This window comes from Glycine soja, chromosome 2 (assembly GCF_004193775.1).
Source record: "Glycine soja cultivar W05 chromosome 2, ASM419377v2, whole genome shotgun sequence".
Taxonomy (NCBI): domain Eukaryota; kingdom Viridiplantae; phylum Streptophyta; class Magnoliopsida; order Fabales; family Fabaceae; genus Glycine; species Glycine soja.
Window position 1 is genome coordinate 13246934 of NC_041003.1, and position 12051 is coordinate 13258984.

The 12051-nt window shown below is 35.2% G+C and overlaps 1 protein-coding gene and 1 pseudogene across 1 annotated transcript; one reads left to right on the forward strand and one right to left on the reverse strand.

Moving 5' to 3' along the window:
• Positions 1-4135: 4135 nt before the first annotated feature.
• On the reverse strand, positions 4136-6260 carry LOC114372923 (annotated as a pseudogene).
• Positions 6261-10344: 4084 nt separating this feature from the next.
• On the forward strand, positions 10345-11740 carry LOC114372930. Its single transcript, XM_028330500.1, has 3 exons — positions 10345-10620; positions 10747-11112; positions 11498-11740. The coding sequence occupies exons 1-3, from the start codon at positions 10345-10347 to the stop codon at positions 11738-11740; spliced, it is 885 nt and encodes a 294-aa protein (XP_028186301.1).
• Positions 11741-12051: the final 311 nt, after the last annotated feature.

Genomic DNA, 12051 nt, shown 5'->3' on the forward strand with positions numbered 1-12051 from the left:
TTTAATGAACTAAATACTTATTCTATTCCATTTTTGAAAAAGATATAATATATATCTACTATTCTGCTTGATATGCTGCATTCAATAGGAGAAAAGTGGCATCTAGCTTATATATACTCATGAGTTAGGCCGGTTGGCAGCATAAAATATATTAGAATTTCAAGCACCAACATCTTTATTGGGATAATGGAAATCAGAATCCAATAATAGAAAATAAAAATACTGAAGAAAAATCAAGTGACTTCACTCATGACCGTATGAAAACAAAAAAGTCTCATTACAATTCCATGCACGAATCACTCTTCAATTGGTACTTGGTAGTATAGAGTTGGTTCTTATAGCACCTCTAAGGCTCTAACCGTTGAATTGTAGCCTTTCTGTCTCACTATTAAACTACACAATATAGAGTGAAAAATATAGTAGGAATTTTTTTTTTTTTTAAAAAAACACTAACATTGCTTCTATGAGTAATAATTCTTTTTTTATCATATAAAACTTATGAGGATCGCTATAGTTCCCTAATGCAAGCAAGTTTAAAAAACACTTTTTTTTAGTACAGTTCCCTAAATATAAAAATATTTATATTTATCGCATAAATTTAAACATGACCTGTCAGATAGGTGTTTCTGATTTACTATATTCGATCAACTCTAGTGATTTTTTTTTTTTTTGAGTAATAAAAGTTACACATGAATGTTACTTTTTTAAAAGTTGAGGTAAGTAACTGACCTTAAAAGTTGCTCTTGATTTGAAAATAGGCTGGACACCACTATGACAGTGTGATTGCTTGAGGCAAGTTTCAATTATATCATACACTTGCAGGTTACTTGATTGAACCTCACTACTTTGAATGCAGGCATGGTATCTGCTTTAAACAACATATGGCATATTCTAATTTATTTTTTTGGAAAGGAAGCTAGTGCAATGAAATCTTGGAGACAGGTATGTAAAATTGGTAATCAGATTCCATTTCTCACAGAACACTAATATATTCATCGATAAGAATGAAGTAAGAAAAGGAACTCAGAAAGTTAATTATTACTTCCCCAAAGGGAACTAGCATGCCTTCATATTAAATAACATTTGAAAAAAAAATAAAATTACACCACTAAAAGAAGTACATGGATAAAAATGGTTGTCACGACGGGGAACAAGAAAAATTTTAAAAGTAAATTGGAATTGTGGTCATTGATTATTATGTATGAAAAATGACTGAGAAAGTCTTCAAAATTAAGAAAGGTTGACAAGCAACTGTGCTTTAGAATTCTATGATCTATCATTTATAGTTTATATCTATATCTATAATCTATAATATAAACATTTCATACTTTATATACATTTAAGATTTTTTATTATAAGAACATCTTCAATACAAGTTACTTATAGAGTTCTGATAAACTTAAGAACCGATTCATATGTAGATTCTTCATTGAAGCAATTGATGTAGCAGTTCTTACGTTGCATATATGCACAACCCGTTCTTAACAATTCAAAAGAATTGTGAGATAATTGTAAGACCGATTTTATGTTATTAAGGATTATATCATTTTAAAATCAAAACTTTTTAAAGTTCCTAAATCTCATTTTACATTCTTTAAAAAAAATTCATTTAATTTCACATCATAGAACTCACCAAAATTGAGTCATGTAACTTTACCAGGATTGCATAATTGAATATCCTCTAAATATAATGTTTTAGGAAAAAAAAATTCTTTCAAAATTTAAAAGCTTTCTGTTAACAATATATTTTTTTATAACCTGACAATTTAAATTTCAAAAGATTTTAAATGGGTCTATTTTTTTTTTTTTGTAGGACTTATTTCGATATCAATGGAAAAAGAATTTTTCTATTTGGTGAATTTTTGTGAAAGGTTTATGTAAAAGATGTGATTTTGTTTAATTTGCTAATAGGGAGTAGGGGACTCGCATGGACGGTACCCCTTGACATAAAAATATATTATAACATATTTTAATATATAAAAAGAGAAGGTTAAAGTACAATTTTACTCATCCTATAATTCTTAATTTACAATTTTGGTTTTGTTTTTTTTCACGATTTTGTTTCTACGATTTTAAAAAATTTGTAATTTTGATTTAGTGTTCAATTTTACATACATTTATTTCTTGAAAAATTTCGAAATAGCTAAAAGTCAAATTCCATTAATAGTTATTTCGGATTAAGGCGACAAATTTCTCTATCTTTGCTTCCTCCAATCTCTACAATTTCACTATCATCTATGGCAAATCTTATTCATGATCCCTTAGGATTTTTCTCGGTTCTACAGCCACTATATTGGACGGTTATGTTAGACAAGATTTCAATTTATTCTTAGTTTTTTTTTAAAAAATTTACTTGACTATTCGGTAAACAAGTTTTTTTAAGTAACTTCTAGTATTTAGTTTTTTAAAATGTTAACTTCTAGCTTCTAACTTTTCATATATATTTCTTATCCTTAAAATATTTATTTAATTTTTTTATTATCCTTTTTAAATATATTATTTATGTCATTTTATATTATTCAACTATTTTAATAGCTAGTTTTATCGAACATAATCAAAGTTTCACATTTTAAACCACTCTTCACTTCTCCTGCATCAATTCATGTCCGCCCACGCTCACCATCTCTCCTTTGTCGTTGTCGTGCTCTACAACTGATCATAAAGTTAAGAAAACATACATTGCCCTCTACACCAATCCTTCTCCCAACAGGGGTCAGATTAGATCATGAAGGTCCAAATTTGGCGTCTGGCAAGTCTACACTGCTTCCGATGTCAAACTCACGCTATCGATCAACTCTATTGTCCGACCATGGGGACTTCCTTCGAGGTGTTACTGATCAACAGAAAAAGGGAGCCTCAGGGAAGTGGGGTGCAATGCTGGGTAGGGAGGGTGGTGTTGGCTAACTAGGGTTGTGCAAGTGAGAGATAGAGGTACAAACAACTAGGGTAATTTTGTCCATTATTGTTGTGGGGTGAAGGAAGCATTAAATGGGGATCCTGGAAGCGATTTCCTTTTTGGATAGCCATAAATAAATATGAGTGTTGCTAGGTGCACCCAGCATTTTTGCTGGTGCACCCAGCAAAATTCATAAATGGCAAAGATGCCCCTGGCCTATTTTTTACGGATCAACTTGATCCGTAAGAGTGAGACGCCAGCTTCCAGATCAGCTTGATCCATAATTGTTTATTTCAAATTTAAAATATAATTTATACATTTAAAGATATTTATTTTATTAATTATAATATAATTAAATTTATTTATTTATTTTATTAACTATAATATATTTATAAATATTTATTTATTATAAATAATTAATTTTATAATATATTTTTTTAGAATATATATTTTTTAGAAGATGATATTAAAATACTTACTCAGTCCCATTATAATTATTGTTTAAGATTATTTTATACATATTAATAAACATCAATAAATAGATAAAAGATAATAATACTTTTATAAAATTAATATTATCATCATTAATTTATTTTTTATTTTTATAATTGATCATATCATTAATATTATAAAGAATATAAATAAAAAATAATTAATATTATATTAAAAATTAAAATACTAACTATTTTAGAATACATTTTTTTACATGATCATTAGTATAAGAGGGAAAATAATAATTATAAGAGAATTTGAAAATATTAGTACGTTATGTAAAATAAGGATCTTACATAACGAATGACATCACATCTTTACATTAGCATTGCATAAATATCTAAAAAACATTTTTTTAATTTGATAGAACAAAATTATAATTTTTTTTAATTTATTTTTTTCTATGACCCCTACTCATGATGTCCATTTTTTGTTTAATTTATTTTTTTCTACACCCTTTCAACTTCTTTATTTCAATTATATTTAAAGTTATATTTAAAATTATTTTTTATTAGTTGGTAAACTAAGTTAACTAGACCATTTATAATAATTTACATATACTATAACTAAGTTAACTAGACCATTTTAATAACACGTGTGTATATAGACACAAATGGAATACACAATCAATGGAAATGAATAAAACTAACATTACTAATAATAAATAAAACCAACAATACTAATGAAATAGGTTCTTGTACAATATCTGTATATACATGGAATATCAATATAAAATATGTAAATAAACTATGCCTGATCCGTGCGCCGCCTGCGTCTAGACCTAACATATACTAGATGGTCCTGTGTCACATTCCTGGCCATCCTGAGGCATTCTTCAATCACCTCATGTGTCGATGAGCCTGGCGTGACCACCCCTAGACTCAGATGGCGCTCCAACCTCTCAACAATCTCATCACAAACTTCCTGTTAAATACAAAACAAACATATTACACAAATTATTATGCAAATATTGAGGTAAATGACGTAAATTATTAGTATTACTTACCACTGCATGTCTAGGCTCGTCTATAGATGTCGACAATGCTCCTGGCTCCGGCACGTGAGGGATATCCATCTGCGGGGCCTGAGGGACGACTCGTGGCTGCGGGGCATGACCATCAGGCAGAGGATCTGATGCGTGGCCTGGTGTTCTGAAAGGATGCGAGATGCGGAAGAACCAGTCCATGTAGTCACTAGCACACTGACCTGACACAATGCACACCTCACCTGCTGGAACTATATGATCCGAGTAGTGCATGCGCCTGTTGTGTATATCATCATACGACACCCATGAATCGCTAGGCGGAGCAGGAATGGTCTGCGTGTATCCAAATTGTTGCACGACCCTCTCTGGTCGGTAATAAACAGCAACAGGCCCCCAGCGCAGCAGACCAGAATAGCATGATTTGACATGGAAGTCTCGGACCGGTCGGTGCTCCCCATACGGGATCCAACAGACATCCGAAATTCGGAGTCGGTCCAGGCACTCCCTGTATGCCGGCGTACGTATGCTCTTCACGGTCTTCTTCGTCGCAATCCATCTACACGCACGCGGGGAATCCTCATCGTAGTCCTGATCAACAGTGGACTCCACGACTGAGGGAAAGTGCTCGTAAATCCAGCACTACAGATGTAACATCAAAATTATAAACATTAATAATGAAAGTGTAACAAAATTTAAAGTTGAACATTGTTGAACCTCAACGAATGAAAAACATATTTGTTACTGGCAACAGTGTGATGTAACCGCCAAGCTGTCTGTTATGGCTGATAGAGGCATCGTTCAGCTGGTCGTACATATGCACCAGAGCAGCCACTCCCCAGGCGTACCTCCCCGTCATACTGAGGTCACGAAGGGCCTCTAAGTAGACAACATGCACATTGGTTGCACTCTTATTAGCAAACAGAATGCAACCCAGAACATGAAGAAGATATGCGCGAGCCGCAGCTGTCCAATGACTTGCCTGGCATCGACGCTCGTATATATCACATACCCATTGCAGGCGTACGTACGGTCCACGACACTGGGCTGTCTCAGCCCTAACAGACTCTGCAGAGACCATCAATAAGTTCACCAGCACCTGAACCGCATCGTCCACGTGCAAGGGCTGAAAGGCGTGCAAGTCGCCAACCACGGGCAGATGGAGAAGCAAGGAGATGTCGTCCAGCGTGATCGTGAGCTCTCCCACCGGGAGATGGAAACTAGATGTCTCCCGATGCCACCGCTCCACAAAAGAGGACAAAAGTCCTCGATCACCGGTGTCTACCGAACACGCGATCAGAGGACTTAGTCCTGTCCCAGCAACGAGTCCCTCAATGGCAGGGACAAGCCTGCCTTAACTATGGACCTTCCTCCCGTGAGAGGATAACTTCAACTCAGGACGCTCCTGAATTGAAATATAAAGGAACGCAAAATTCGTTAAAATCATCATTTAAAGGAAAACTAATTTCAATCATAAAGTATAATTTACAAGTAACTAAAAATAAATATTATAAATATCTCTCTCGTCCATACGCTGCAAGCAACGTGATCCGCATACTGGGTCAACACGGATGGGTCGCTCGGGCCACCCGGAAATCCCTCATGCTCATCCTCAGCAGCCTCTGCGCCTGTGTCCGCAAGAATGTCTGCCACAATATCCTCTACATCAGCTGGTGTCATCGGATCATCCAGAAATACGTCAGCCTGAACATATGGCGCAGGGACCACTGGCTCATCATGCGCCACAGTCACAGCGACTCGCTGCCTTCTTGCGGATGCGGTAGGCCGTTGACGCTGCGGAGCATCATCGAAATCATCACGATCTCCTCGGCCCACACCTCTGCCAGTAACGTGACCTAAGGCACGGCCTAATCCTCTGGTCCTAATCATGATCTGCAAATGAGTACCGCAAAATCCATCACTCATTTCATTCTCTCAAATTTCATGCGTCTAACGCATATAGGCATTATGTTTTTTCAGGCACTACTTGGTAGAAAAAGGATATTCGAACTTTGAAATTAAGATATATGCATTGCTTATAAGTGACACTGATTTGGAAAGATGAGAGATTTGGGAAGCAATATCCCCTTCAAAGTTAGAATCAGACAAGTTGACATGCGTGAGTCTCACAAATCCACCAAAGCCAGATGACAAATGAGAATGATTAAAATCATTGAAAGCATGGTTAAGTGAGTGATTAAAATCATTGAAAGCATGGTTAAGTGAGTGATTAAGGTCACTTTAGGATTTTGGCAACATTATATCCCTTTTGGAAACATACAAGCTTGACCTCAACTAGTAGAATCCTCCTCTACTCTCCCCTAAGTTTTGCAACAACAAAACACCACCATCCAATGCATGTTTAAGTATAAAAGGGCTAACATAAAGTTTTGAGACGGCAAAGCACCATCACCCCTAAGTTTTGGCAACATTATATCCCATTTGGTTGACTCAATTCAATTACTCTAATGGCCACTTGTTGTTTTATCATATGTTTTAGTTATTAGAGAGAAACTTGCTGAGCTTTATGAATCTGAGAAACAATGGTCAAAAGCATCTCAAATGCTTAGTGGTATTGACCTTGATTCAGGAATCTGAGAAACAGATCATTCCTGTTAACATCAGTATACCCTAACTCCATGCATGGTTTTGGTTGTGTTCGTCTCATTGAAGCAACATCTAGGAAAGGGGTTGATACTAATGCTCATCATGCTGAGGGTTTTACAAACACACTTGGCCGGTGAGTGTTCAGTTTTGATCACTTTAGAAATTTAATTATATACCTTTCAGTCAATTTCATGTAACCACAATAGTAATAACAATTTCTAGGGCCAACCATGTGGATTAGTGTTTGTATATTAATTAAGGACGTTGAATTGGGATTAATTACCTTGTAATTAATGCTTCTGTTTTTGGTTGTAGGAGATGAAATTTGGGTGGAAAATAATATTGGGTAGCATAATTGGATTCTTAGGATCAGCATTTAGGACTGTGGAAGGTGTTGGTGGGGGTGGCATCTTTGTGCACGTGCTTACTCTAGTTGTGATTTTTATCTTTGTAATAATGAGACTAGTTTTAGTAGCAATATATGGTTTGGAATATTTGGATAATTTCATACAAGCACTAGGTATCTTTGGAATTTTTTAAATGAAGAAAATTGTCAACATCTCAATATAATCATAATTCATGCTAATCAATCAATATTATTTATCTATATTTGGATAATTCCCTAAAAGAGGATATATCTATATATAATCATAATTCATGCTAATCAATCAATACTATTCATGCTAATCAAATTGTGACTAAGGTCAAAACAAATTGTAACAACAATCTAATAAGAATGATCCAAATTACAACCAATATTTACTCTTCTACCAAAGTAATGCTAAACGTTGAAAAAAAAATTTGTCAAATATATCAAGTACTCACGTTGTTCAGAGTTCAAACAAACACCTTGTTACAAAGAAATAGCCTTGATGAAGTAAGCTGCAAATTTCAGAATAAAAAACACACAAAATTCAGAGTTAGCAATTTTAAAAATGCAGTTTCAGACAACTTCTGGATCAACATGATCCGTAAACGTTCTTCACACAGTTTACGGATCAAGTTGATCCGTAAGCTTCTTACTGATCATGTTGATCCCAAAGAAGCTTACGGATCAATTTGATCCGTAAACGTTCACGTTCAATCTTATTTTTTAAACAATGCTAAATATTACAAAAATAACAAAGTTAAGTATACTCTAACAAGAAATTGCTTGGTATAACTTCATAATTAAAAGGGCTAACATATTATTGTTTATGATATGTAATTATTTTTACAAATAATGAATTAAAATTTTTCACATAACTATTTCATCAAATGTTTATAATCAGGAGGTGGATGCATTACCAAATTGAGCCAAGGCTTTTCTTAACCATTCTAACTACTCACCAGGAGGCTTTTTATCAAATTTTTATAATCAGGAGGCTTTTCTTAATGATTTTTTCTAACTACTAATTAAATTTAAATTTTAAAATGAACCAATGTTTTTTCTTAATGGTTTTTTCTAACTACTAAATAAATTTCAATTTTCTCACAATTTATCTTATATTTAGCATTTTTAAAAAATTAACATTGACTGTTAATATAAATTAATAAATAAATTTCAATTTTCTCACAATTCATCTAATATTTAGCATTTTTTTAAAATTAACATTGACTGTTAATATACATTAATATATAAATTTCAATTTTACGGATCACGTTGATCCGTAATAAGGAAAAGGTGTAAACACAATTTTCGGATCAACTTGATTCGGAAATTGTGTTAATAAAGCTTCCGGATCAAGTTGATCCGTAAGTTTTTCGGATCATGTTGATCCGGAAAAGCTTACGGATCAACTTGATCCGAAACTTCCCCTGCTGCAAACGATGTCAGCGAACTCAGCGCAAGGATGCTTACCTCGACAATGCCGACGTGCGGAGGCAGCAACACCACCGTCAACTTGGCTGGGATGGTCAACACCCACGGCGGCGCGGTCGATGATGACGAAGAAGACGAAGATGAAGAATGAATGCGCTGCGGTGATGACGACTGTGCTCAAGCTTTTTCGAGACAAGCCTAGGCTAAGGCCAGGAAGAAGATGAACGAAGGTCAGGAAGAAGAAGAACGCGGGAGGGAGGAGACCAATGAGGAAGAAGCAAAAATGGAGAGGAAGAAGCAAGAACACGGGATTGGAAGGGAGAGAAAGGAGAATGAATAGTTTTTTTAAAATTAATTAAGCTAGGGGTACATATGTCTTTTCCCCTTAATTGCTGGGTGTACCAGCAAAAATGTTGGATGCACCTAGCAGCACTCAATAAATATTGCTAAAATCCCTTTTCGGCTACCATTTGGTAAGGATCAAAATCCATACCATTTCAAGACCATCCTATCTAAATTTTGCATTTAGGAGAAACTATAAACTTGTGTAGTTACATGAGAAATGTTAGAAGTACATTCTTTTTAATTGATTAAAATTTATTGAAAATGATCAAATTATGTGGGTTTCATATTATATTTAATATTTATCCCTCTTAATTTTATAGTTTTCAATAAATGTTGCCTAAATAAAGAGAATGTATTTAAAAGAATATGTTTATAGCACTCCTCTTAATTATATACACACTACACATTACAGTTTGTTGCTACCATTGTGGTGTAAATGCCATTGTTCACTAGGTGATGCTAGGTGCACCCGGCATTTTAAGTGAATGGGCGAAAATGCTCTTCACTTAAAAGTTAAAAGTTGTACACCCAGTGCACTGTTCTTGCATTCCGTACGCGGTCTCCTCCCTGTGCCGTTTCATTTTCTTGGTCGTGTGTTCAAGCTTCTTTCGTTCTTGAGCTTCTTCTCCTCCCTGTGTCGTTTCCTTTCCTTGGAGGTTCGTTGTCGGCATTGAGGACCCGCAACTCCATTTTGTTGTTCCACCGTCGAGGTAAGCTTTTTCTCTCCGTTAACGGCTGCATTTTCGATTTTGGTACGGTGTGTTCATACAGATCAACATGATCCGTATTTGTATTATGATTCGTATGACTAATACGGATCAATATGATCTGTATGACGCATAAGGATCATGTTGATTCATATGACTCATTGATCCGTATGAGCATTTTTAATTCAAATAAAAAAATAAAAAATAGATATTGTTTGAAAAATTATGTTTTGAATAATGTTTTAAATAGGTAGTTTATTTGTTAGTTTTGTTTTAAAAATAGGTATTGTTTGTATTTAAAAAATATATTTTATATTGTATTGTGTTATGAAATAACTATAAATTTTAATAGTAAATATATGAATTTTGTAGTTGTTTATGTTATTTTATTTCAATGAAAAATAGTCATATATTATTTAATTAGTTGTTTGTAAATAGTTTTTGTTTATTAGATAAATGAAAAAAAATATTGAATTTCGACCAAAAAATGTATATGTGTGAAAATTTACAGATTATGGTTAGAACTAGAGGGTTAAGTCGTGCCTTAGGCAAGGTTATAGGAAGAGCCCTGGGGAGAGAGAATCATCGTCATTCAGATGATGTTCCGCAGACGCGAAGGCCTATAACATCCACACGTAGGCAACGGGAAGCTGCCGATGTTGCTGAGGATTCTCCTGACGTGACTAGAGACGTATTTCGACATGCTGAAAAAGCTATTGATGATGCTGAGGGATTTTCTGGTGGGCCGCATGATCCATCAGTGCTGACTGCATATGGTGAGCATGTTGCAGTCATTATATGAAAAGGAGAGGTATTTATAACTTTGACTGAATTATAATTCTTAAGTATTTGTTATTGTTTAAATAATTCATAATTTAAAATATTATTGTTAAAATAATTTAATTTTTTTTTTCAGGAACGTCCTGAGTTGAAGCAATTGAAGCTATCCTTCCATGGAAGGAAGGTTCAGAAATTTGGGAGGCCTACTCCTAAAATCGAAGGGCCGATCGCTGCCACAGGATTAAGTCCTTTAATCGCATGTTTAGTGGACACTGGCGATCGGGGACTTATATCCGCTTTTGTGGAGAGGTGGCATAAGGAAACGAGTAGTTTCCATCTTCCTATTGATGAGGTGACCATCACCCTGGATGATGTGGCCTCTCTGCTTCATCTTCTTATTATAGGTGCATTCCATAGCTTCGAGACTATGCATGTCGATGAAGCGGTCTTGATGTTGGTAGAGTTACTTGAAGTCTTCCGAGAGGAAGCTAGAGCTGAGACAGTATAATGTCATGGGGCATACGTACGCCTATCGTGGCTACGAGATATTTATCTGAGTAAATGTGAGGCCGGACATTGGACAGTTGCAGCTCGTGCTTATTTGTTGCATTTGTTAGGTTGCACTCTGTTTGCTAACAAGTGTGCAACATTTGTTCATGTGGTTTTTTTAGACGCTTTTCGAGACTTGAGTCACAGTGGAAGCTACGCATGGGGAGTTGCCGCCCTAGTGCATATGTATGATAATTTGAATGATGCTTGTAAGAGCGACAGTCGACAGCTTGCTGGATACATCACACTATTATAGGTAATTATTGTCAATTATTGTAATTTAATTGTTTTTAATATGTTAATTTGACATTTGTTTTATTTTGATCTAATCTGTGTAGTGTTGGATATATGAGCATTTTCCCTCTGTTGTTGAGTCTTTGATGGATCCAGACTATGATGAAATGTCACCATGTGCATGCTGGTGGATTTCTACGAAGGCTTCTTCGAAGTCATTGCTAGCATCGACGTTCCGGAAATGTCTACATGGACTGACAATTGTTGATGTTTACTGGATGCCTTATGGTGACCACCATGTAGTGCGGGATTTTGATCTGATTTCAAGCTTTTCATGTCATATCTGATGGGGTCCCGTTGTCGTCAGACACTGACCAGAAAGGGTGGTGCGGCAATTTGGATATGTCCAGACCATTCCTCCACAGACTACGGATTCAATGTTATCATTTGAAGATATTGACGACAAGTGGTTGCATTTCTCTGACTATCTTGCACCAGTGGGACATATTTGTGTTGTGCCAGAACAATGTGCATCTAATTGCATCCATTGGTTCTTCATGATTCCCCATCCATTCATGACATCGACATAGCCAGCGGTCCGGCCAAACATCCACCTGTGACACAAGATGACACATATGTGGAGCCATATATCCCTGAG

Coding starts and splice junctions, on each gene's coding strand:
- LOC114372930 (XM_028330500.1), top strand. CDS start 10,345: ATGGTTAGAACTAGAGGGTTAAGTCGTGCCTTAGGCAAGGTTATAGGA. Junction 10,621..10,746: donor CATATGGTGAGCATGTTGCA/GTCATTATATGA, acceptor TTTTTTTTTCAG/GAACGTCCTGAGTTGAAGCA. Junction 11,113..11,497: donor AGGAAGCTAGAGCTGAGACA/GTATAATGTCAT, acceptor TAATCTGTGTAG/TGTTGGATATATGAGCATTT.